General features: G+C 47.7%; 1 protein-coding gene across 1 annotated transcript in view; it reads left to right on the top strand.

Moving 5' to 3' along the window:
- The window catches only part of LOC146829877 (extracellular calcium-sensing receptor-like), a 179520-nt gene that overhangs the window by 42369 nt on the left and 109886 nt on the right, over nt 1-27265 (top strand). The window contains exon 3 of the mRNA XM_085606553.1: nt 15640-15867. Coding sequence (XP_085462679.1) covers nt 15640-15867 — 228 coding nt within the window. The remainder of the gene's footprint in view (nt 1-15639; nt 15868-27265) is intronic.

Here is a 27265-nt window from a genome sequence, read left to right as displayed (position 1 = left end):
GGAAACAAGCTTCCTAGGACCGGTTTCTGGCATTTCAGCCGTCTTCAGCCAGGCTTGCTTGAATCCAGTGGCAAAGTGAGCAAGGGACTCACGTCGGAGCATACCCTGCCAACTTATGGCGAACAAAGCAAAACCAAAGGAAATGATGGACGGAGTGTTGAACATTGCAAACACTCACCCCCAGTCAACTGATCTGGGTTTAATCCATCACCGTTCTTTAGCCCACTCTGCCACCCCAGTTCAGACATGGCCACATGCAAATCAGTCTGACCCTGTGCCTCATGGGAACAGTCCAGCCCGAACTGCCAAGCCATGTCTTCCCTGGACCGGAAACAAGCTTCCTAGGACCAGTTTCTGGCATTTCAGCCATCTTCAGCCAGGCTTGCTTGAATCCAGTGGCAAAGTGAGCAAGGGACTCACATCTGAGCATACCCTACCAACTTATGGCAAACAAAGCAAAACCAAAGGAAATGATGGACGGAGTGTTGAACATTGCAAACACTCACCCCCAGTCAACTGATCTGGGTTTAATCCATCACCGTTCTTTAGCCCACTCTGCCACCCCAGTTCAGACATGGCCACATGCAAATCAGTCTGACCCTGTGCCTCATGGGAACAGTCCAGCCCGAACTGCCAAGCCATGTCTTCCCTGGACCGGAAACAAGCTTCCTAGGACCGGTTTCTGGCATTTCAGCCGTCTTCAGCCAGGCTTGCTTGAATCCAGTGGCAAAGTGAGCAAGGGACTCACATCTGAGCATACCCTGCCAACTTATGGCGAACAAAGCAAAACCAAAGGAAATGATGGACGGAGTGTTGAACATTGCAAACACTCACCCCCAGTCAACTGATCTGGGTTTAATCCATCACCGTTCTTTAGCCCACTCTGCCACCCCAGTTCAGACATGGCCACATGCAAATCAGTGTGACCCTGTGCCTCATGGGAACAGTCCAGCCCGAACTGCCAAGCCATGTCTTCCCTGGACCGGAAACAAGCTTCCTAGGACCGGTTTCTGGCATTTCAGCCGTCTTCAGCCAGGCTTGCTTGAATCCAGTGGCAAAGTGAGCAAGGGACTCACGTCTGAGCATACCCTGCCAACTTATGGCGAACAAAGCAAAACCAAAGGAAATGATGGACGGAGTGTTGAACATTGCAAACACTCACCCCCAGTCAACTGATCTGGGTTTAATCTATCACCGTTCTTTAGCCCACTCTGCCACCCCAGTTCAGACATGGCCACATGCAAATCAGTCTGACCCTGTGCCTCATGGGACAGTCCAGCCCGAACTGCCAAGCCATGTCTTCCCTGGACCGGAAACAAGCTTCCTAGGACCGGTTTCTGGCATTTCAGCCGTCTTCAGCCAGGCTTGCTTGAATCCAGTGGCAAATTGAGCAAGGGACTCACGTCTGAGCATACCCTGCCAACTTATGGCGAAGAAAGCAAAACCAAAGGAAATGATGGACGGAGTGTTGAACATTGCAAACACTCACTCCCAGTCAACTGATCTGGGTTTAATCCATCACCGTTCTTTAGCCCACTCTGCCACCCCAGTTCAGACATGGCCACATGCAAATCAGTCTGACCCTGTGCCTCATGGGAACAGTCCAGCCCGAACTGCCAAGCCATGTCTTCCCTGGACCGGAAACAAGCTTCCTAGGCCCGGTTTCTGGCATTTCAGCCGTCTTCAGCCAGGCTTGCTTGAATCCAGTGGCAAAGTGAGCAAGGGACTCACGTCTGAGCATACTCTGCCAACTTTTGGCGAACAAAGCGAAACCAAAGGAAATGATGGACTGAGTGTTGAATATTGCAAACACTCACCCCCAGTCAACTGATCTGGGTTTAATCCATCACCGTTCTTTAGCCCACTCTGCCACCCCAGTTCAGACATGGCCACATGCAAATCAGTGTGACCCTGTGCCTCATGGGAACAGTCCAGCCCGAACTGCCAAGCCATGTCTTCCCTGGACCGGAAACAAGCTTCCTAGGACCGGTTTCTGGCATTTCAGCCGTCTTCAGCCAGGCTTGCTTAAATCCAGTGGCAAAGTGAGCAAGGGACTCACGTCTGAGCATACCTTGCCAACTTATGGCGAACAAAGCAAAACCAAAGGAAATGATGGACGGAGTGTTGAACATTGCAAACACTCACCCCCAGTCAACTGATCTGGGTTTAATCCATCACCGTTCTTTGGCCCACTCTGCCACCCCAGTTCAGACATGGCCACATGCAAATCAGTCTGACCCTGTGCCTCATGGGAACAGTCCAGCCCGAACTGCCAAGCCATGTCTTCCCTGGACCGGAAACAAGCTTCCTAGGACCGGTTTCTGGCATTTCAGCCGTCTTTAGCCAGGCTTGCTTGAATCCAGTGGCAAAGTGAGCAAGGGACTCACGTCTAAGCATACCCTGCCAACTTATGGCGAACAAAGCAAAACCAAAGGAAATGATGGACGGAGTGTTGAACATTGCAAACACTCACCCCCAGTCAACTGATCTGGGTTTAATCCATCACCGTTCTTTAGCCCACTCTGCCACCCCAGTTCAGACATGGCCACATGCAAATCAGTCTGACCCTGTGCCTCTTGGGAACAGTCCAGCCCGAACTGCCAAGCCATGTCTTCCCTGGACAGGAAACAAGCTTCCTAGGACCGGTTTCTGGCATTTCAGCCATCTTCAGCCAGGCTTGCTTGAATCCAGTGGCAAAGTGAGCAAGGGACTCACGTCTGAGCATACCCTGCCAACTTATGGCGAACAAAGCAACACCAAAGGAAATGATGGGCAGAGTGTTGAACATTGCAAACACTCACCCCCAGTCAACTGATCTGGGTTTAATCCATCACCGTTCTTTAGCCCACTCTGCCACCCCAGTTCAGACATGGCCACATGCAAATCAGTCTGACCCTCTGCCTCATGGGAACAGTCCAGCCCGAACTGCCAAGCCATGACTTCCCTGGACCGGAAACAAGCTTCCTAGGACCGGTTTCTGGCATTTCAGCCGTCTTCAGCCAGGCTTGCTTGAATCCAGTGGCAAAGTGAGCAAGGGACTCACGTCTGAGCATACCCTGCCAACTTATGGCGAACAAAGCAAAACCAAAGGAAATGATGGACGGAGTGTTGAACATTGCAAACACTCACCCCCAGTCAACTGATCTGGGTTTAATCCATCACTGTTCTTTAGCCCACTCTGCCACCCCAGTTCAGACATGGCCACATGCAAATCAGTCTGACCCTGTGCCTCATGGGAACAGTCTAGCCCGAACTGCCAAGCCATGTCTTCCCTGGACCGGAAACAAGCTTCCTAGGACCAGTTTCTGGCATTTCAGCCATCTTCAGCCAGGCTTGCTTGAATCCAGTGGCAAAGTGTGCAAGGGACTCACGTCTGAGCATACCCTACCAACTTATGGCAAACAAAGCAAAACCAACGGAAATGATGGACGGAGTGTTGAACATGGCAAACACTCACCCCCAGTCAACTGATCTGGGTTTAATCCATCACCGTTCTTTAGCCCACTCTGCCACCCCAGTTCAGACATGGCCACATGCAAATCAGTCTGACCCTGTGCCTCATGGGAACAGTCCAGCCCGAACTGCTAAGCCATGTCTTCCCTGGACCAGAAACAAGCTTCCTAGGACCGGTTTCTGGCATTTCAGACGTCTTCAGCCAGGCTTGCTTGAATCCAGTGGCAAAGTGAGCAAGGGACTCACGTCTGAGCATACCCTGCCAACTTATGGCGAACAAAGCAAAACCAAAGGAAATGATGGACGGAGTGTTGAACATTGCAAACACTCACCCCCAGTCAACTGATCTGGGTTTAATCCATCACCGTTCTTTAGCCCACTCTGCCACCCCAGTTCAGACATGGCCACATGCAAATCAGTCTGACCCTGTGCCTCATGGGAACAGTCCAGCCCGAACTGCCAAGCCATGACTTCCCTGGACCGGAAACAAGCTTCCTAGGACCGGTTTCTGGCATTTCAGCCGTCTTCAGCCAGGCTTGCTTGAATCCAGTGGCAAAGTGAGCAAGGGATTCACGTCTGATTTGCATATGGCCATGTCTGAACTGGGGTGGCAGAGTGGGCTAAAGAACGGTGATGGATTAAACCCAGATCAGTTGACTGGGGGTGAGTGCTTGCAATGTTCAACACTCCGTCCATCATTTCCTTTGGTTTTTGCTTTGTTCGCCATAAGTTGGCAGGGTATGCTTAGACGTGAGTCCCTTGCTCACTTTGCCACTGGATTCAAGCAAGCCTGGCTGAAGACGGCTGAAATGCCAGAAACTGGTCCTAGGAAGCTTGTTTCTGGTCCAGGGAAGACATGGCTTGGCAGTTCGGGCTGGACTGTTCCCATGAGGCACAGGGTCAGACTGATTTGCATATGGCCATGTCTGAACTGGGGTGGCAGAGTGGGCTAAAGAGCGGTGATGGATTAAACCCAGATCAGTTGACTGGGGGTGAGTGCTTGTAATGTTCAACACTCCGTCCATCATTTCCTTTGGTTTTTGCTTTGTTCGCCATAAGATGGCAGGGTATGCTCAGACGTGAGTCCCTTGCTCACTTTGCCACTGGATTCAAGCAAGCCTGGCTGAAGACGGCTGAAATGCCAGAAACTGGTCCTAGGAAGCTTGTTTCTGGTCCAGGGAAGACATGGCTTGGCAGTTCGGGCTGGACTGTTCCCATGAGGCACAGGGTCAGACTGATTTGCATATGGCCATGTCTGAACTGGGGTGGCAGAGTGGGCTAAAGAGCGGTGATGGATTAAACCCAGATCAGTTGACTGGGGGTGAGTGCTTGCAATGTTCAACACTCCGTCCATCATTTCCTTTGGTTTTTGCTTTGTTCGCCATAAGATGGCAGGGTATGCTCAGACGTGAGTCCCTTGCTCACTTTGCCACTGGATTCAAGCAAGCCTGGCTGAAGACGGCTGAAATGCAAGAAACCGGTTCTAGGAAGCTTGTTTCTGGTCCAGGGAAGACATGGCTTGGCAGTTCGGGCTGGACTGTTCCCATGAGGCACAGGGTCAGACTGATTTGCATATGGCCATGTCTGAACTGGGGTGGCAGAGTGGGCTAAAGATTGGTGATGGATTAAACCCACATCAGTTGACTGGGGGTGAGTGCTTGCAATGTTCAACACTCCGTCCATCATTTCCTTTGGTTTTTGCTTTGTTCGCCATAAGTTGGCAGGGTATGCTCAGACGTGAGTCCCTTGCTCACTTTGCCACTGGATTCAAGCAAGCCTGGCTGAAGACTGGTGAAATGCCAGAAACCGGTCCTAGGAAGCTTGTTTCTGGTCCAGGGAAGACATGGCTTGGCAGTTCGGGCTGGACTGTTCCCATGAGGCACAGGGTCAGACTGATTTGCATATGGCCATGTCTGAACTGGGGTGGCAGAGTGGGCTAAAGAACGGTGATGGATTAAACCCAGATCAGTTGACTGGGGGTGAGTGCTTGCAATGTTCAACACTCCGTCCATCATTTCCTTTGGTTTTTGCTTTGTTCGCCATAAGTTGGCAGGGTATGCTCAGACGTGAGTCCCTTGCTCACTTTGCCACTGGATTCAAGCAAGCCTGGCTGAAGACAGCTGAAATGCCAGAAACCGGTCCTAGGAAGCTTGTTTCTGGTCCAGGGAAGACATGGCTTGGCAGTTCGGGCTGGACTGTTCCCATGAGGCACAGGGTCAGACTGGTTTGCATATGGCCATGTATGAACTGGGGTGGCAGAGTGGGCTAAAGAACGGTGATAGATTAAACCCAGATCAGTTGACTGGGGGTGAGTGCTTGCAATGTTCAACACTCCGTCCATCATTTCCTTTGGTTTTTGCTTTGTTCGCCATAAGTTGGCAGGGTATGCTCAGACGTGAGTCCCTTGCTCACTTTGCCACTGGATTCAAGCAAGCCTGGCTGAAGACGGCTGAAATGCCAGAAACCGGTCCTAAGAAGCTTGTTTCTGGTCCAGGGAAGACATGGCTTGGCAGTTCGGGCTGGACTGTTCCCATGAGGCACAGGGTCAGACTGATTTGCATATGGCCATGTCTGAACTGGGGTGGCAGAGTGGGCTAAAGAACGGTGATGGATTAAACCCAGATCAGTTGACTGGGGGTGAGTGCTTGCAATGTTCAACACTCCGTCCATCATTTCCTTTGGTTTTTGCTTTGTTCGCCATAAGTTGGCAGGGTATGCTCAGACGTGAGTCCCTTGCTCACTTTGCCACAGGATTCAAGCAAGCCTGGCTGAAGACGGCTTAAATGCCAGAAACCGCTCCTAGGAAGCTTGTTTCTGGTCCAGGGAAGACATGGCTTGGCAGTTCGGGCTGGACTGTTCCCATGAGGCACAGGGTCAGACTGATTTGCATATGGCCATGTCTGAACTGGGGTGACAGAGTGGGCTAAAGAACGGTGATGGATTAAACCCAGATCAGTTGACTGGGGGTGAGTGCTTGCAATGTTCAACACTCCGTCCATCATTTCCTTTGGTTTTTGCTTTGTTCGCCATAAGTTGGCAGGGTATGCTCAGACGTGAGTCCCTTGCTCACTTTGCCACTGGATTCAAGCAAGCCTGGCTGAAGACGGCTGAAATGCCAGAAACCGGTCCTAGGAAGCTTGTTTCTGGTCCAGGGAAGACATGGCTTGGCAGTTCGGGCTGGACTGTTCCCATGAGGCACAGGGTCAGACTGATTTGCATATGGCCATGTCTGAACTGGGGTGGCAGAGTGGGCTAAAGAACGGTGATGGATTAAACCCAGATCAGTTGACTGGGGGTGAGTGCTTGCAATGTTCAACACTCCGTCCATCATTTCCTTTGGTTTTTGCTTTGTTCGCCATAAGTTGGCAGGGTATGCTCAGACGTGAGTCCCTTGCTCACATTGCCACTGGATTCAATCAAGCCTGGCTGAAGACGGCTGAAATGCCAGAAAACGGTCCTAGGAAGCTTGTTTCTGGTCCAGGGAAGACATGGCTTGGCAGTTCGGGCTAGACTGTTCCCATGAGGCACAGGGTCAGACTGATTTGCATATGGCCATGTCTGAACTGGGGTGGCAGAGTGGGCTAAAGAACGGTTATGGATTAAACCCTGATCAGTTGACTGGGGGTGAGTGCTTGCAATGTTCAACACTCCGTCCATCATTTCCTTTGGTTTGTGCTTTGTTCGCCATAAGTTGGCAGGGTATGCTCAGACGTGAGTCCCTTGCTCACTTTGCCACTGGATTCAAGCAAGCCTGGCTGAAGACGGCTGAAATGCCAGAAACCGGTCCTAGGAAGCTTGTTTATGGTCCAGTGAAGACATGGCTTGGCAGTTCGGGCTGGACTGTTCCCATGAGGCACAGGGTCAGACTGATTTGCATATGGCCATGTCTGAACTGGGGTGGCAGAGTGGGCTAAAGAACGGTGATGGATTAAACCCAGATCAGTTGACTGGGGGTGAGTGCTTGCAATGTTCAACACTCCGTCCATCATTTCCTTTGGTTTTTGCTTTGTTCGCCATAAGTTGGCAGGGTATGCTCAGACGTGAGTCCCTTGCTCACTTTGCCACTGGATTCAAGCAAGCCTGGCTGAAGACAGCTGAAATGCCAGAAACCGGTCCTAGGAAGCTTGTTTCTGGTCCAGGGAAGACATGGCTTGGCAGTTCGGGCTGGACTGTTCCCATGAGGCACAGGGTCAGACTGATTTGCATATGGCCATGTCTGAACTGGGGTGGCAGAGTGGGCTAAAGAACGGTGATGTATTAAACCCAGATCAGTTGACTGGGGGTGAGTGCTTGCAATGTTCAACACTCCGTCCATCATTTCCTTTGGTTTTTGCTTTGTTCGCCATAAGTTGGCAGGGTATGCTCAGACGTGAGTCCCTTGCTCACTTTGCCACTGGATTCAAGCAAGCCTGGCTGAAGACTGCTGAAATGCCAGAAACCGGTCCTAGGAAGCTTGTTTCTGGTCCAGGGAAGACATGGTTTGGCAGTTCGGGCTGGACTGTTCCCATGAGGCACAGGGTCAGACTGATTTGCATATGGCCATGTCTGAACTGGGGTGGCAGAGTGGGCTAAAGAACGGTGATGGATTAAACCCAGATCAGTAGACTGGGGGTGAGTGCTTGCAATGTTCAACACTCCGTCCATCATTTCCTTTGGTTTTTATCTTATTTAAGGTGACATGGGATGGAACAGTGAAAGTATCAAGGCATTCTGTCTCCATTATATTAGTGGATACAACAGCATCCATGCGCCCATCCCGAGCCGAAACCGGGAAGGTGGAGTAAATCTTCTCTACCTTCTCTGAGAAGAAGTCTGCCACTCGATTGCAGGACTCCACTGAGCCTATCACAGGTGCAGCAATAGTGGACAAGGAGGATATCTCTTTAAAGACATTGAACAACTCCTTGACCGGGTTCTCTGCTGTCTCTATCCTCCCCCTATAATATGAAGCCCGCGTCTTTCTAATTAGGGCATGATATCCCTTGAGACTGGCTTCATATTCACTCCTACCGATAGCCGAGAAGTCTCTTCTCCAACGTCTTTCGAGGCGCTTACAAGCTGCCTTTGCCATTCTAAGTTCCACCCCGAACCAGGGGGCAGATTTTGTTTGTCTCCCTGATACCTTAGTGGACCAGGGTGCGTTACTGTCGAGAGCCTCCGTGATGCATCTGTCTAGGCGTCACAGGCAGACTCGATATCCAAACTGCCCGGAGGCCCACCCTGTATAAGGGCCATGTTAAAATTATCTGAAGAGAAACCCGCCAACGTCCTACATTTCTCCTTACTTTCCACCTTTTCCTGTACCTTTGTTATAGGCATCCTAATTTTGAAAGGAATCACAAAGTGGTCTGACCATAAGACTGGAAGTGGGGGCTCTAATTCTAGTGCAACCCAATTCTCAAAAATAGGGTCCAATAGGTGGCCCAGCTGATGAGTGGGGAGCTCTGATTTTAATATCATCTGTTTTGCTGCCAGTTCTTGGCAGATCTCTTGAGCCCCCACATTGGAAGTATCGTCAAAATGGAGATTCATATCCCCTAGTAACAGTAATTTCTCATACCTAAGTGCTGGTTGGATAAGACACTCAATCAAGCTAGGGGCGAACCGTGTGGATGATCCTGGGGGTCTGTAAACCAAGACCCCCTTTATGATATAACTATTAGGTGCCATAATGGAAAAAAACAGCTTCACTGTCCAAGTTATCCATAGGCTCGAGGGTACACTGTATGGAGTGTTTATGAATTATCGCAATCCCCACTCTGGATCTGTCCACCCTGGTAATACCATAGCCGTTGGGGAGGGCCTCAAGAATTTCCGGGGCTGAGTCCTCATTTAGCCACGTTTCTGTGAGGAATAGCGCGTCCACCTGACCATCTAACAGGTGGTCGTGGATATCTACTCTATGCTTCCTCAATGATCTACAGTTAATCAGTGAGAGGCTCAATGCCTGGCCAGAGTCCCTGAGCTTCAACTGATTGCTGACAGAAAAAGAGCAATGACTACATGCCACCTTAATACTATGCCTACAATCCTCACCCAACGACGGGCAGAGCGCATATAGCTATTGGAAATTATATTGAACTCCGAAGTCAGAACTGGCAGGGTCTCTGGCTCCTAGCCCCGTTCGGCCGTTGAGAGGCGCAGACGGGCTTGCCTTTGGCACGCCTTCGGCACACGAGCAGCGCGCCCGCTGCGCGTCCAGGGGAGCATCTTGTTTAAGTACTTTCCGTCTCCCGCCACCAGCCCCACAGCCAGCCGGAAGTGGGGGTGGAATTAGTGTGTGGGAGGTGTGGCCTGCAGCGTTTCTCCGTGCAAGCGGCACAGCAGCCGTGATGGACCGGAAATGCTGGAAGACTCGGTAAATGTGCAAGTAATAAAATTTAAAAATGCAGTGTTTCAAACAGAGCTCAGATTTCAAAAGGATTCACAGTCTTTCAGTTCGCCAAGCCCAAAATAATTGTGCAAATAAGCAGTAACACGTTATTTAAAATGCAGCGAATCAGTTAAAAAACTTAAATGTGAAAAAGATTCCCAGTCTTTCCTAGTCTTTCTTCAAAAACCCCAAGCCCACCAAACAACAAGCAACCCTTATATCCGAATATGATCCGACGATAGGAGTTAAGATCTTTCCATGATTTACTTTTTTTTAGAAAGCTGATAATAAAAGATTCTGTAAACGCCTGAAAGAGTCCTACAAGCAATTTATTTAACTGGGGAGAAAAAATGTCACATACTTCTACAGGAATCCCGTCCTTCTTGTACGCTTTAGAGATGGGCAAAAGCTTAACCGGCTGCTGTAGTTCAGTCATAGTTATTGGAGAGATCATGTTCTGAGTGATTGCTTGCATACGTGGTCAAAGGAACAAGAGGGCTGGTTCTCCAAGTAAATATGTTATAATCACAGAGAGACCTTCTGTTGAAAGAAGGGTTTTTCTTTCCACTCTGATCTTTTTTAGGAAAATGGTGGGTTTTCCTTAGATAACTCTCACCCACCAGGGTTTCCCCTTGGAGGCATGCTTCATCATCAGGTTCTTCTCACCCACCAGGGTTTCCCCTTGGAGGCATGCTTCATCATCAGGTTCTTCTCACCCACCAGGGTTTCCCCTGGGAGGCATGCTTCATCATCAGGTTCTTCTCACCCACCAGGGTTTCCCCTTGGAGGCATGCTTCATCATCAGGTTCTTCTCACCCACCAGGGTTTCCCCTTGGAGGCATGCTTCATCATCAGGTTCTTCTCACCCACCAGGGTTTCCCCTGGGAGGCATGCTTCATCATCAGGTTCTTCTCACCCACCAGGGTTTCCCCTTGGAGGCATGCTTCATCATCAGGTTCTTCTCACCCACCAGGGTTTCCCCTGGGAGGCATGCTTCATCATCAGGTTCTTCTCACCCACCAGGGTTTCCCCTTGGAGGCATGCTTCATCATCAGGTTCTTCTCACCCACCAGGGTCTCCCCTTGGAGGCATGCTTCATCATCAGGTTCTTCTCACCCACCAGGGTTTCCCCTTGGAGGCATGCTTCATCATCAGGTTCTTCTCACCCACCAGGGTCTCCCCTTGGAGGCATGCTTCATCATCAGGTTCTTCTCACCCAGCAGGGTCTCCCCTTGGAGGCATGCTTCATCATCAGGTTCTTCTCACCCACCAGGGTTTCCCCTTGGAGGCATGCTTCATCATCAGGTTCTTCTCACCCACCAGGGTTTCCCCTTGGAGGCATGCTTCATCATCAGGTTCTTCTCACCCACCAGGGTCTCCCCTTGGAGGCATGCTTCATCATCAGGTTCTTCTCACCCACCAGGGTTTCCCCTTGGAGGCATGCTTCATCATCAGGTTCTTCTCACCCACCAGGGTTTCCCCTTGGAGGCATGCTTCATCATCAGGTTCTTCTCACCCACCAGGGTTTCCCCTTGGAGGCATGCTTCATCATCAGGTTCTTCTCACCCAGCAGGGTCTCCCCTTGGAGGCATGCTTCATCATCAGGTTCTTCTCACCCACCAGGGTCTCCCCTTGGAGGCATGCTTCATCATCAGGTTCTTCTCACCCACCAGGGTCTCCCCTTGGAGGCATGCTTCATCATCAGGTTCTTCTCACCCACCAGGGTTTCCCCTTGGAGGCATGCTTCATCATCAGGTTCTTCTCACCCACCAGGGTTTCCCCTTGGAGGCATGCTTCATCATCAGGTTCTTCTTATTGCGCTGCGGAACAGGGCGTGCTACGACCTACATGTAACGTGGGAGCACTTATTGTTGATAAGATGTATTTGGATGAAGTTTAACGGTGTGAGTGGGGGGAAGAGAGAATTAAAATATACCTGACTAGTAGGAAAAGATTCTTTACTTGTAGCTCTCCTGGCATGATTCAAAGGTGGGGAAAATGCAGGAACTTAAGGCGGACAATGTGCCTCAGTGTCGCTGGTTGACATGTTTCCAGCCCAACCCCAGGGATATTCTTCAGGACCAAAATTGAATGATCCCTCGTACCACTCTGATACCTTCTCTTATTCAGAAGAAACCAGTCCCAGGAGGCTTGTTTTTTGCCCAGTGAGGACCTTCCTTGGCAGTTCGGGCTGGACTGTTCCCATGAGGAACAGGGTCAAGTTGATTTGCATATGTCTGGGTCTGAACTGGGGTAGTGTGGGGAGCAAAAGGACAATGGATTAAACCCAGATCTTTGTGACTGGGGGGGGATGTTTGTGTTGGTCAGCATTCTGTCCGTTATTTGTTCCTTTTGCTTTTGTCTTCCTAAGTGGGAAGCGTATGCCCAGACATGGGTCTCGTGCTCACTGTGCCACTGGATTCAAGCGAGCCTGGATGATCAGGGGTGATGACCAAAAACCGATCCCAGGATGCTTGTTTCCAGTCCAGGGAGGACCTCACTTGACAGTTCGGGCTGGACTGTTCCCATGAGGCACAGGGTCAAGACTGATTTGCATTTAGCTGTGTCTGAACTGGGGTGGCAGAGTGAGCTAAAGAACGATGATGGATTCAACCCAGATCTGTGACTGAGGTTGAGTGTCTGAAAATTTTCAGCGCTCCATCCATCATCTTCTTGTGTAGCAGGGTCAAGGCTGGTTTGCATATTGTATTTGCATTTATATAGCGTTAACTACCCCTGACGGGCATCGAAGAGCTTTTTCGGTGAGTAGCACACTACTCCGGAACATAAAGGATTAGTGTTTAATTAGTATAATGAAATATGAAGGTAATTTGAGTGGTGGATATGTTAGTCAGTTATTTGGATTGAGAAGGGTAGCAGAGGGAAAGAAGAGGGAAAGCGAATCACATATCATACAAGACAACGGTAAAGGTATCCTGCAATCCTCCGATATCTACTGTAATAGATAGACAGACAGATAGATAGATAGATAGATAGATAGATAGATAGATAGATAGATAGATAGATAGATAGATAGATAGATAGATAGATAGATAGATAGATAGATAGATAGATGGATAGATAGATAGATGGATGGATAGATAGATAGATAGATAGATAGATAGATAGATAGATAGATAGATAGATAGATAGATAGATAGATAGATAGATAGATAGATAGATAGATAGATAGATAGATAGATAGATAGATAGATAGATAGATAGATAGATAGATAGATAGATAGATAGATAGATAGATAGATAGATAGATAGATAGATAGATAGATAGATAGATAGATAGATAGATAGATAGATAGATAGATAGATAGATAGATAGATTAAAAACACGACACTCATACAATTTGTTCGAGTGAAAACACCCACTCCCTTGAGTTTCAGAAGGAGGGTCTGCACGCCTCATCAGATGGTTCTGAGCTTCTCAACATAGATATAGTTTGTGGATGTCTTTGGAGACCATCGACCTTGGGTGCTTACATGCATACGTGTTCACTTTGTTGAACAGAAATAAAAGAAAGAAAGTCTTGCACTTTAAGGTTCACCATCTTCTGTCCTGATTAATTCGGGGCATGGTCTTAATCACCTGTGATCTGCACCGATCGTAAGTCCAGCTCCTCTCGTACCAGGCACATCCTTGGGAAGCAATAGGGACAGCTGATGACATCATACCAGAAGTGATATGAAGAGATGTACTTTCTCTGAGCATAATGAACAAGTTATTTACCTTGGGCAACGTCTTATCTGGTAAAGACTATTTAGCCACAGATTCCTTACCTTAGAATTATATCCAGGCATTCGACTGGATCCAGAAATTTGTGAGCAATACCCCTGTGTGCCAGTAGGTGACATCGTTCCTTAGGCGCCACCCCAGCACACTGAAGTCACTTTCTTTTCACAACTTTCAACACTAGTAGGGCGGAACTATGAGAAATACTGACCACAGGTGTGTAAGACTAGGGCCCTGAAATGGGAACAGCTCAGCCCCTAGAAATACATTTGCACAGTGGGGAGGATGGGTGGGTCGGTAAGGAATCTGCGGCTTTATAGAGTCTCTATCAGCTAAGGCACCGCCGAAGGCAAGTAACCTGTTCATCAAATAGAGACTTGTAGCCACAGATTCCTTACCTTAGAATAGATACCCAAGCGATACCTCCCCAGAGGCGAGTCTGCAAAACAATTTCACAGTAAAAAATCCTGCAGAACTAAATGGGCAAAATGCCTGCCCCGATGGACCTGACTGTTCAGGCAGTAGGGCTTTGAGAATGTGTGCAGAGAGGCCAACGTTGCTGTCTGGAAGATATCAAGGACCGGGACTCCGCTTGCTAAAGCACTGGTGGCAGCCTTTGATCCAGTGGAATGAGCATGCAACCCTCTAAGGTTTCCTTCCTGGCCACTGAGTAGCAGATTTTAATTCAGAGCATGATCCATAGGGAGATGGTCCGTTTCTGCACAGCCTTCCCTTTCTTGGCTCCAACATACCCCACTCAGAGTAGGCCATCCACCCAGAACTCTTTTGTGCGGAGAAGGTCTTTTTGGGCCCAGTTGGTGAAGTCACTCCTCTTCCTTAGAGGGACGCGGGGGAGAGAAAAAGGTCAGCAGGGTGATGGATTGGCCTACATGAAAGGGAGTGACCACCTTAGGAAAGAAGAAAGCTCTGGTGCAAAGGTCTGCCATGTTCGGGAGCATGTTGCAGTACAGGAGGCTTCGATGAGAAAGCCTGGAGCTCACTGGGGTGAATGTATGACATTGTTCAGCATTCTGTCCATCAATTGTTCATTTTACATTGTAACCCTGAGAGAGACAGATATGCTCAGATGTGGGTCCCGTGCCCTCCATGCCACTGGATTCAAGCAAGCCTGACTGATGCAGGCTGATACCCCAAAACCGGTCCTAGGATGCTTGTTTCCAGTCCAGGGAGGATCTGGCCTGGCAGTTCGGGCTGGACTATTCCCATGAGGCACAGGGTCAAGACTGATTTGCATATGCCTGGGTTCTAACTGGAACGGCATAGGGAGCAAAAAACGATGGATTTAGGCCCAGATCTCTGTACTGGGGTGAATGTTTGGCATTGATCAGCATTCTGTCCGTCAATTATTCTTATTACACGGTGGTAATGAAACCCCAAACAGTGCTAATGACCGCATCCCTGTTGTTACAGACTGCAAATTATCTACAGTTGACTAATAATGTTACAGGTGGGCATATTCCTCACTTCCGCACTACCAGTCACTGTCTTGTCATTTATTGATGATGTGCTTTTAGGCCTGATTACTTATAGGAACATATTTTGTAAAGTCATTGGGGACCGTTCCCAAAAGAAACTTTGCGCTCGGTCAAAATGATCAAATCAGTGCCTTTCCTTTCTTTGGTGTAAATTCTGTTTAGTAGATTTAGAGAAATGTGTTGGGCGAGCTTGAAAGGGTTGCATGTACATGTATGCATGTTGGCGTCCATTTGACATTTCTGAGCCTAAGATTGGCAGACTTTGATGAAACCTCTGGTCTGTCAGCCCCAGGGTGGGGTGGATGGAGCTGGGTTGAAGTTCTGTGCTGAGTGTTCATCATTGTGAAAACAAATCAATAACTAGGGCGGGGAGTCGGTGTCAGGAGCAGATCAGGGAAAGACATCTTGGGAATTGACCAGAGTGTTCCTCACCACCAGGTGCATGGACTAGTGTTCAGCATTTCATTGGCTAATGTGCCTTTTTCAAAACCTTCATCCCATAACCTTGCTACAAACGAGAATCATCTTGATAGAGAAGACAAAATAAATGAGTTTGATGTTTCTAATTCCAGATGCTGCACTATGTGAGGCGTGTGCGCTTTAACACCAGCTCTGGAGTGGAAATCTTCTTTGATGAGAATGGCGATGCGCCGGCGGTGTTTGATTTTATAAACATCCAGATCTCCTCTGAAGGCTCCATGAGGCTGGTGAAAGTGGTGACCTATGACTCCAGTGCCCCTGAAGGGAAGCAGATCAGGATAGAGGACGATGCCCTGATGTGGAACACAGGAGACAACCAGGTGAGAATCTTTGGGGATTCCACTGTGGGAAGGGGTAAGCTGTACCGCCGGACCCAAGGGCCATATTGATGCAAATGATGTTGATAAATCCATGGACAGCAATAAGGTGCATTTATTTATTGGTTTAATTTTTCACTTGTACTTCTCAAGAAGATGCTCCTTAGTATTTTAAAATGTCTTGAGCTGTGACACTAGCAGGAGATGAGGCAGCTGTCACTGCTGTGTAGCAAGGATATGGGAGATGATGTGACCATCATGCCCTCCATCGGGGAAGGAATGTCCTCAGGAGGCATTTGAATGAGTGTTTGATCTTTAACCTGGTTCCTCCTTCTTTGCTGGATTGACAGTTTGAGGCTAGAGGTCCACTTTGGGGAATGGCACTCAAAGGTGGTGTGTAATGACAACTGCGTCCCTCATCAGATGGCCACCCTAACCACGTCATGGCATCAGAGCTTGATTTGAGTCGCTGCTTGCCAGTGGGGGACATAGGCACTCATTTTTGGGGACTGACACTTTCATTTGGGAATCAGACATCTACAGAGAGAAATTAAAGCTTCAGGAAGACGGTAATACCATCATAAGGGGATCAAGTGGGAACCTGCAAGGCCAAGAATAAACAGGCAGGGATTGTCTGGTAGTGGATTAAAGAGCTCGATGTGGATTCAAGACTATGTAACCATAGGATTATTCACACCAAGATTTTTTAGGTCTCGCTGAGACAGCGAAAGCTGTCTCTTTGAGACATTTTGTAAGTGGATTTTTGAAAGTGCTTCCCCTGGCATAGAGCTACAGTGTACGAGGCGTGCACGCGCGCAAAGCAGCCATATGGCTTTACGTCGCTCTCCCTGCCGCTTTGACCCTTGCATTCCCCCCTCCCTTCTCACCCAGCCCTTTGATGCTCTGCTCCATTGCTTTCAGATAGGCGCTTCGCCTCCTCGTTAGGGATAACAAGCGCAATAAAAATCCAATTACAATAATATTTTGAAAGGATGCATGCTGGCAGACTTCAACAGATGAAGCACACCGCAGGGAAGGAGAGCATATTTAAGTCAAGGTTGTTTTCTGGAATAATGCAAAACATCTTAAACATTTTGCGAGGGGGGCAAACATACGTGCGGATACATGTAGAACAGTGTACACCTACATAACTCGCATTTTGTTTTTTATTTATCTTTCTTTATGTTAAGGCTTTGTGTTTTGCTTATTGGTGTATTATTCTGCTGTTCTCAAAATATAGCGCAAACTCGACTTAAAGGTATTGGAGCGCTTTACATGAGCCTCAGTTCACATGCATGGTGAGATTAAGTGATTTGCCCAGGATCACAGGCTCTTGAACCAACGCCAAGACTGGAACCTGCTTTCCCAGTTCCATAGTCGCAAAGCAGCCTGGACCGTAATACTACATCCTGGGTAGAGGATGGGAAGGAGGGGGAGAGACAGAAGCCACACGAAAGCTCGGCTCGCTATGAGCTCGAGGTTCCAACAGCACCTCGAGCTGAGCCAGGCTCGAGCTTTCAGTGACTTGCCTGCCTCGAGTTGCTAAGCACCGGTGCCCAGAGGTGTGGCTCCCTCACCAAAGCACAAGTCTGTCTTTTTCTAACACCCTTTGGGTAGGGGCCAGTAGGGCATTTCTCTTGCTCGCGTGAATATCACTCTTGCCACTGATTTCTGATCTGGTGGCCAGTGAGTGAATACGTTGTACAGAGCGCTTTTGGATGTGAGTGTTATAGAATAACTGCTGTTTTAGACCCCACTTCTTGTTTGTTTATGGAGCAGAGAGGGTGGGAGGACCTTAGTTTGGCAGCAGAAGTACAACACTAGAGCATGTTCACAAAAGTGGGCTAGTAGTGTCCTATTCATGAAAGTGAATTAAATGGGTTGACTTATTAACCAGGGCTAGTTTGCATAGCGTTCTATTAGATAAAGTGTAGCATAATCGTAAAAAAACCCGCCGATTTCTGAAAATCCCTTTTCTACACCCTGCAACAACTTCCTACAAACGCCCACTCCGTTATGGATACTCTGCATCCGCCCTACACCACCACTACTTGCACTGCATTTGTAAGGCATTTATTAACCAAGTCTCGCTGTTTGGAAGAAGGCCTCCTTGAGGCAGACTGAGATGCAAGATTGTGGCGCCCTAACCCCAGCCTGAAACTGGTCTGTTGCTTTTTAGGTCTGGCTGAGACAGCGAAAGCTGTCTCTTTGACACATTTTGTAAGTGGATTTTTGAAAGCGCTTCCCCTGGCATAGAGCTACAGTGCACGAGGCATGCACGCGCGCAAAGCAGCCATATGGCTTTACGTCGCTCTCCCTGCCTCTTTGACCCTTGCATTCCCCCCTCCCTTCTCACCAGGCCCTTTGATGTTTGGATAAAATAATGATTAAGCTACTTTGCAGGCACTGATGTTACGCACAACGCTATGTTACACTGCGGTTACTTCACGGATTGGAGACAACTTTATGTAATGGGCTAATGCTTTCGGTGAGAATATTAAGGAAGAGTGACCACGGAACTGTTCATTGCCTACATCAGACTTGGGTGCATCTGACTAAAGTAGGTGAGGTTACTTTAATATGGGGGCTGGGTTATGTTACATTTGCAAGCCACTTAAGAGTCCACTCTCTGACCCAGACAGTTCCTCTCGCCATCCTTCTGTAGTATTCTGTGCTGAAAGATAACATTTCACAAGTCTGAAAATGCACATTTGAAGCAAGATTTTAACAGGTATCTCCTATGATATAATCAATATTCATGAATCATTTACAAAGCTCAATCCACAGCTACTAAACAAGCTGTGACTACTTGTTAGGATTTGATTCGTGCGGAACAGACTACAAAAAAAATATGTATTATTCTTTTGGGAAAGAAAGAGCGCCATTTGGATTATACGGCCATAAACCAAATTGTCTCTCCATGCTGAAATCAAATGAGCCTTAATTATCCAACTCAAAGATGTCCTTTTATCAACTTCATTTGGGTTGACAGTCAGCATTTAAACTTACGAACTACAGGTTATACACAGATCTCCGCCATTGATGTTCAGCTCACTGAGCCCGCTATTTTAACAACTTCTTGTTCAAAGCAGAAACAATCTGAATAACATTCATTGGTTGCATCTGGTGAGAAACAAACAATCCTCTGCAACAGTGCAGGGTGAGAAAATAAAGTTGACCTCACAAAGTATGCATTACCTTCACATACCTTGAAAAAAAACACTAATAAGCGCCGACAAACTTTACATAAATGGCACCTTAATTTCATTTATTCATTAAAACAAATTCCACAACTAAAAAACTAGCATCAGCTACCTAGCAACACCTTCTTAAAGCTTGAAGAGGTAGGTTGTTTATATCATCGGGGGTGAGGGGGGTCCACATATATGAAAAGATATTACCTGCTGTCACATGCAAACCTATTAAGCTGCAGCAATCTGAAAACTGTGGCAGCAATTTTACTAATTTAGATCCACCGATTGAGAGGCCTCCATACCCAGAGTGAATGACAAAAGGTGACTATCGCAAGGATACATTACTCTTGCATAAAAGCTGTAACCGTATAAAATACACTAAAAGTATATGGGATAACTTATTCCTAAGAATGACTATGAAACGATCAGAGAAGCGAAAACCCCTCTGCAACTCTTCAAACACTTAAATAACTTAAGCCCAGAGCTGCCATCACAGTACCACAAGCACCAAAAACATTTCAAGGGCAAGGTAAGCAAAAAACAGTCTTTGCACAAAAAATAAGCACTCCAGCAATGCCTTGACACCGTGCGAAAGCTCTACTCACCTTGAATTCTAGTCAGATCACTATGTATTTTCAGACGCTGTTCCTTTAGCTATATCAAAATACACCTGCAGCAAGAACAGCTCCAGCATACTTTGTTTATAAGCACACTGAACCCGTATTTTGTAAAAAGTTCTTGCACGCCCTCAAACCATTGCACAGAAAAATATCAGCACAACAGCGGGAGGGGAAAAGGAGCCTCCTTAGTTTCAGCGAGTGAGAGAAAGGAGTCACCACAAGCCAGCTAAGAGAGAGACTACGCTTAATAGCCTGAACTGATCAATGTTGATCTTGGTCAAAAGGCATTGGCTGCCTGGGAAATGGAGGAAAATCCAAACAACATATAGTCAAAATACCTAATTTACCTAGGAGGAACAGAGATAAAGAGATGAGAATACATCCTAATGGGCTCTGCAACAGGATACAGAAGTCGGTCTCTCCTCACCCTCCACCTCGGTCTCTCCTCACCCTCCACCTCGGTCTCTCCTCACCCTCCACCTCCGTCTCTCCTCACCCTCCACCTCCGTCTCTCCTCACCCTCCACCTCCGTCTCTCCTCACCCTCCACCTCCGTCTCTCCTCACCCTCCACCTCCATCTCTCCTCACCCTCCAACTCTGTTTCTCCTCACCCTCCACCTCACCCTCCACGTGTCTCTCCTCACCCTCCACCTCACCCTCCACGTCTCTCCTCACCCTCCACGTCTCTCCTCACCCTCCACGTGTCTCTCCTCACCCTCCACACGTGTCTCTCCTCACCCTCCACGTGTCTCTCCTCACCCTCCACACGTCTCTCCTCACCCTCCACACGTGTCTCTCCTCACCCTCCACACGTGTCTCTCCTCACCTTCCACACGTGTCTCTCCTCACCCTCCACACGTGTCTCTGCTCACCCTCCACATGTGTCTCTGCTCACCCTCCACACGTGTCTCTGCTCACCCTCCACACGTCTCTCCTCACCCTCCACACGTCTCTCCTCACCCTCCACATGTCTCTCCTCACCCTCCACACGTTTCTCCTCACCCTCCACACGTCTCTCCTTACCCTCCACATGTCTCTCCTCACCCTCCACACGTCTCTCTCCTCACCCTCCACCTCACCCTCCACACGTGTCTCTCCTCACCCTCCGTGTCTCTCCTCAGCCTCCACATGTCTCTCCTCACCCTCCACGTGTCTCTCCTCACCCTCCACGTGTCTCTTCTCACCCTCCACGTGTCTCTCCACACCCTCCACGTGTCTCTCCTCACCCTCCACGTGTCTCTCCTCACCCTCCACATGTCTCTCCTCACCCTCCACGTATCTCTCCTCACCCTCCACACGTCTCTCCTCACCCTCCACACGTGTCTCTCCTCACCCTCCACATGTGTCTCTCCTCACCCTCCACACGTGTCTCTCCTCACCCTCCACACATGTCTCTCCTCACCCTCCACACGGGTCTCTCCTCACCCTCCACACGTGTCTCTCCTCACCCTTCACACGTGTCTCTCTTCACCCTCCACACGTGTCTCTCTTCACCCTCCACACGTGTCTCTCTTCACCCTCCACACGTGTCTCCTCACGTGTCTCCTCCTCACTCTCCACATGTGTCTACTCCTCACCCTCCACAGGTGTCTCCTCCTCACGCTCCACATGTGTCTCTCCTCACCCTCCACACGTGTCTCTCCTCACCCTCCACACGTGTCTCTCCTCACCCTCCACACGTGTCTCTCCTCACCCTACACGTGTCCCTCCTCACCCTCCACGTGTCTCTCCTCACCCTCCACGTGTCTCTCCTCACCCTCCACGTGTCTCTCCTCACCCTCCACGTGTCTCTCCTCACCCTCCACGTGTCTCTCCTCACCCTCCACGTGTCTCTGCTGAATGGCGCACACTGTTGAATGCCGCACACTGCTGCACGCCGCACACTGCTGCATGCCGCACACTGCTGCACGCCGCACACTGCTACACGAAACATTGCTGCACGCCACACACTGCTGCACGGCACACACTGATGCAACCGGCACACTGCTGCATGCCACACACTGCTGCACACTGCTGCATTACTCACTGCTGCATGCTGCACGACACTGCTGCACGCAGCACACTGCTGCACGCAGCACACTGCTGCACGCCGCACACTGCTGCACGCCGCTGCATGCCACAGTGCTGCATGCCTCACACTGCTACACGAAACACTGCTGCACGTCGCACACTGCTGCACGCAGCACACTGCTGCACGCCGCACACTGCTGCACGCTGCTGCACGTCACAGTGCTGCATGCCTCACACTGCTACACGAAACACTGCTGCACGCCACACACTGCTGCACGCCACACACTGCTGCACGCCGCACACTGCTGCACTCCACACACTGCTTTTATGCGAGTTTATGCTACTGACATTGTAAATGACAATGCCTTTTATTTGTTTTAAAACCAAAACATAAATAAAAGGCATTGTAATTTTACAATGCCAATAGCTCAAACTCTTAGAAATGCGAGACCTATTGCATTGCAAATGCTTGTTTGCACCTGTTGTGGGCTTTTGAGCAGAGCTTTGGGCATCAGCACTCATTCTTTTACAAAATGAGCACTACATAGCATGTTGCTAGTGAGCAATATGGGGGGTAAAGTGACATTCTTCAAAAGAATAGGGTAACCAAGTGGTTACAGGGTGACAAGGTGTTGCTTGTAGAGGAATGTCTGCAGATCTTCTTTTTAAGTGGTTGAGGGAGGGACATCGGCAGCTCTGGTTTGGGATGGAGTTACAGATCTGTTGGTAAGATGCTGGAGAAGCACTGGGGTGTAGGTTCACCTTTCTTGCACTTATTGGATTCCAGGCGGTTAATGCTGCTGCTCTGATGTGTTTATTCTGATTGCCAGAAGAAGTGTGGGGCCAATGTTTGGTGCCTTTAAACCATGCTGCATTTCTCGAAAGTAAAGCACGTGGGCTGTGGAGACACTTGACGGTTAATGTCATTTTGTGATATAATCAGTGGTCTTTGATGAAGCTGGCTCCCGCACTCTTGCACGTATCGGCTGCATCTAGTGGTTGCCAAGTAGAGGAACATTGCTTCCATCAAGATGGGTCAGGACTGGCACCTTGGCACTGGTTCCAGAGTCTGCTTCTGTTACAAAGAATCCACTATGTAGAGCAGTGTCAGCTGGCATTTGTTCACCACCCAGGTATCTATACAGATATTACACTTTGATTTCTTCTTGTCCATATCCATAGCGGAGTTGGTTTCTCCTTCAAGGATTTTTCTTTTTAAAGGCTACCGGTCTTCATTACTCTAGGTAGATGAAGGCTCATGTAAGTTGTGTGTCACATTTATCTTACTTAAGTTCTTCCAGTATAGTGCTTGATGAGCAAAGACAGTATTTTGGCTTCACATTGGCTGTCTTACACCTTAGCACTAGTTATCTTGAGCTCAGAGAGGCAGACATATAAGGGGTTTTATCAAGTTATACTGAATGAGTCAAACAGCAGTATTCTGATGGGAGTGTTAATCCTTGTTTTACTAAGCGCTTAATTGGCTTGTCCAGTGTCTCCAGCTGCTCCCCTCATTTTCACAATTTCCATGTAAAATACACTTGCAAAATGAATATGAATAGAGCTTGTTACGTACAACTTAGTCATTTTTAGGTCGAGCATTCGAGACATGTTGTATATGCACTTTAGTATTTACTTATTATATATTTATATGAGTAAATACTTTGTGGGCTCTGGAGATCAGCCCTAGGACTTGTCTGCTTCCACTTAGGGACTTTTTTTTCAGTTTAACTGTCTCTATTTAACTGTCTTGATAGAAAACGACCAGCAGAGGTCAGTAAAATACCAGAATTGGTTTCTGTTGAGGGACTTTCTTTTTAAAAAATTTCTGGCAACTGCCTCAATTTAACTTTCTTGATAGAAAATGACCAGCAGAGGTCAGTAAAATACCAAAATCACTTTGGCATTCTCTAGATTCCAGTCCATAAAAATTGTCTTCCATGAGCACCCGTAGACAATAATATTTTTTCAAATCTTGTATTTTCAGTGATATGACCACCGAAGGCCCTGATTTTATATTAAAAACAGAGCTTTAGACTATACCATTTCCCGCTGAAAGGCAAGTGTTCCCATATCTGGCATGTCACGTAGTTTGGCGCTTACTTTCCCTCTGTGTTAAAGAACAGTAGATGTTTCAGCACCCAGCCTAATGTGCTTTATAGCTCAATACATATAAGGTCCCAAAGGCGAGGCCGATTGCTTTGCAAATGCTTGTTAGACTATGCTTTTTATAGGATGACCTGTAACACAGATTGTCTTACCGTTCTAAATGCATTAGCACATAAGTTAATATTGTATTACAACTAGAGAAAACATTTTGAAAAATATCCAAGTTAACTCAGGTTAGAGGTTATAACATGTGCTCATCCTTTTATTAACAAACAATGGTCATGTGTTGTAAGGTATTATATGATATGGCTGCTGCTCCTTATCTTCCATACTACCACAATACACAAATGTTGACCTCGGGTTCACCCTTAGCAGCCTTAACTCGGTCACGGTGGTGTAGCTTGAGCAGTCAGTCATACTCATAGAAACATGTGTTAAGCATTTCACGGTACCAACATTGACAATAAGTAAGTGACACGACTCAAAAGAAACCTTGACTCCAATTTATAAAAATAGATTTTATTTTTATATAGGCACATATATGTTCACAACAAATGCAAAAAAATGTTCATTATTAAAGTCAATGGGAGAAAACAGTTAGCAATACGATACTTGCAGTGTGAGTTCAAATGAACCCTCTTGTGGTTTAGGTTCTGCGGGCCCCTAGACTAAGACTCAACATTTGTTCCTAGATTGCCTTGACTAGGGATTCCGGGTGCAGAGGTTATTTGGCTGTCCTTGGTGCTGACGGATCTGCAGGAGCTGTCAAAATGCAGCACTAAGAAAAACCTCACGTGTCATTGAAGATACGCTCTACCCTCAGGAAGAAGAGGCCTTTTTGGTCCCAGGAACTGGGTGGAACAGCTATATTTCTTCTGCCTTGCTCTTTGGGCTTATTTTTGATAGGCCCATCAGATCACAATTCTTGTGATGCAGCACATTGATTCTTCTGCTGTCAAAGGAGTCTGCTTCGGATTTCTGGAGTCCACTGGAGTCTCTCCTGAAGTGAGCAGCAAGCTTTCACCATGGACACACGTCGGCACTCAGGTTCAGTAAATGGTCTCTATAAGGGAACATAAGTGTCTGATTTTGGTGACAGCATCTTCTTCGTGCCTCTTCTCGAATTCCCTGTTAGTATTGAAATTCTTGTGCCAAGGGAGCCCCTTAAATCCTGGATTAGGGGGCATTAAGGACGTGAGTGACAGTGGCTAACGGTTACATGTCCCTGCTGCTAACCCGCCCCTGTATAGACAACATTCTGTGGGTGTATATCACTATGCTACCCTGAATACTCTATTTTGGGTCCTTTCAAAATGTCAGGACCCTTCCTCAGCTGCACACACCTCATAGCCCACACTAAAGGTGTCACCTCCTTCCTGCCCAGGTAATTGTCTCTGTTTTGGTGGCAAACAGCTTGGGAATGCCCACAAATGCATTAGAGCTTTTTACCCTAGTGTTAAATTCCGCTTTAGGTGTCCGTATATAGGTTTTCCTGATACATATCCTTATATAGGCACAATTTGCATCACCCTTATATAGGTATAAGATCCCACTCTTTATTTAAGCATTAGCCATGCTATCCAAATACAGGCATGGTCACCTACATCCGTCCACCCCAACGTCTCAACGAGTTCTTAGAAACCAGATCTTTAAGCTCTTGGGATGTTCCCCTAGCACAGGATTATTGATTTCTCCAAGAACTCATTTATTATGCATGAACCGCTATTCCTTAATGGTTCATTCCTGACGTCTTCTTCTGCCCGACTTTACGTCAATGCCAACATTCCAAGGCACCGACCAGGTTTAAATATACCTTCCCTTGCCCAAGCAAGTAGGAGGAGACCTCGACTTTAGAGGAGCCCGTGTCCCGGCCTGACGTACTGACAAGAGACGCTGTCATCCCTACTCGCAGAGTATCCAGCTTCCAGTGTTCTGACTTCTGGGTGTTGGAGTTTGAGAGCCAGAAAGAGATTCCCACCTCTCTCATTCTCATGGTATGGAGTTGACTAGAACCTAGAGGGACTCTTGACATACCGGACTCTTGGCATACCAGACTCTTGGCATACCAGACTTAGCATACTATACTATAGCCTACCGTACTATAGAATACATCACCTACTTCTTACATTGTACTACACTTAGGTTAGGTACACTGGGTTATAACTAGTTAGATAAGCATCTTATGAGTACTCGCATTTTTAGCTAATGTTATTTGTGTATATGAATATATGTGTCATAGCTAAAAGATAATGCTAGCGCAGTATTATTTCTTTCTACTGCTTACACTGTACATAATATATCTCGCTTACTGTCTTGTGATTGTAACAGCTCATATCTCTTACACGAGAAACAAGACTGTTCAATAGATTCTTTTATTGAAATGTCCGCCTATTCTTTCTGTGTAACTCTGCAGATACTAAGCATGCACGATTAGCTGAGAGAAACTGTTATCTATTGTTTCCAGGATTCTGAGAGTGTTCCGATTTTGAAGGGAAACAAAGTTGTCATGTGTATGCGGTTTCCAGAAACTACTCTCTTCTTGTTTACAAGGAGTTTCTAGTGGCCTCTGAGTTAGCTGGTACAAATTAATTAAGTTTAATATACTCGATAGGGGCATACTAACCTCAGTCCTATGCCAAATCTATAGGGTATATTATTCCAATGCGCAGAGCCTATTAGGGAAATAGGAACTACACTACACTAGGGGGCACTCACGTAGGATGACATCCATGTGCATGCCATCTCACTCTTGACAGAATCGTGTTGAGGTGAAAAAGTACTGTGTTTGATACCAAACACAACACAACACAATTCTGTTGTTCATAATGTTTAACTGGCTATCTCGAGTTTGCCTGGTAGCCAGTCCATGTTACTCTATGGAATGTCGGCCACTTACAGTAATGCTTTACAGAGTTTCTGTAGGGATATATGTGTAGGGACACACACATCCACACCTTTAACATAATGCACTCTACCTCCTGGGCTAAGGACGGCAACCTTAAGAGTGACTTACTTATATTCAGGCAGTGGGGTGTCTCTGCAGCACATGGTGTGTGCAGAGCTCATCTCGAGGCATGACAAGGAGAACTTTGTTTCATCTTCGTTGCATTCTGCAGCACACATAGAAGGAGGAATATACCTCCCAGGATTATTTTTGTGCAGGGAGGTGCCCTTGCATGCAACCCAGGCACCCTTGCACAATGGAGCAAGGGTACCTGTGTTGAAGCTAAGGTGCCAAAAGTGTTGCAACGCAAAGGAAAGGACAGGAATGCACTGTATTGACTTAAATACATTGCATTACCTCCTCATCAGACCTCCCAGCCACAGTCCTTATATACGTGAGTGACAGTCCCCCTGCAGACATCCACAAGCAAAACTTCAACCCCTCCCATCCCTACCCACCAGGCCACGCCCACATCCTGTGGAACATAACTCCTAAAACCTGTTTTTTTTCTGCAAGTCTGGATC

Source organism: Triturus cristatus, chromosome 5_2 (genome assembly GCF_964204655.1).
Source record: "Triturus cristatus chromosome 5_2, aTriCri1.1, whole genome shotgun sequence".
NCBI classification, from domain to species: Eukaryota; Metazoa; Chordata; class Amphibia; order Caudata; family Salamandridae; genus Triturus; species Triturus cristatus.
Note: the sequence above shows the minus strand (reverse complement) of the source record. Positions and strands in the feature narration are given on the sequence as shown.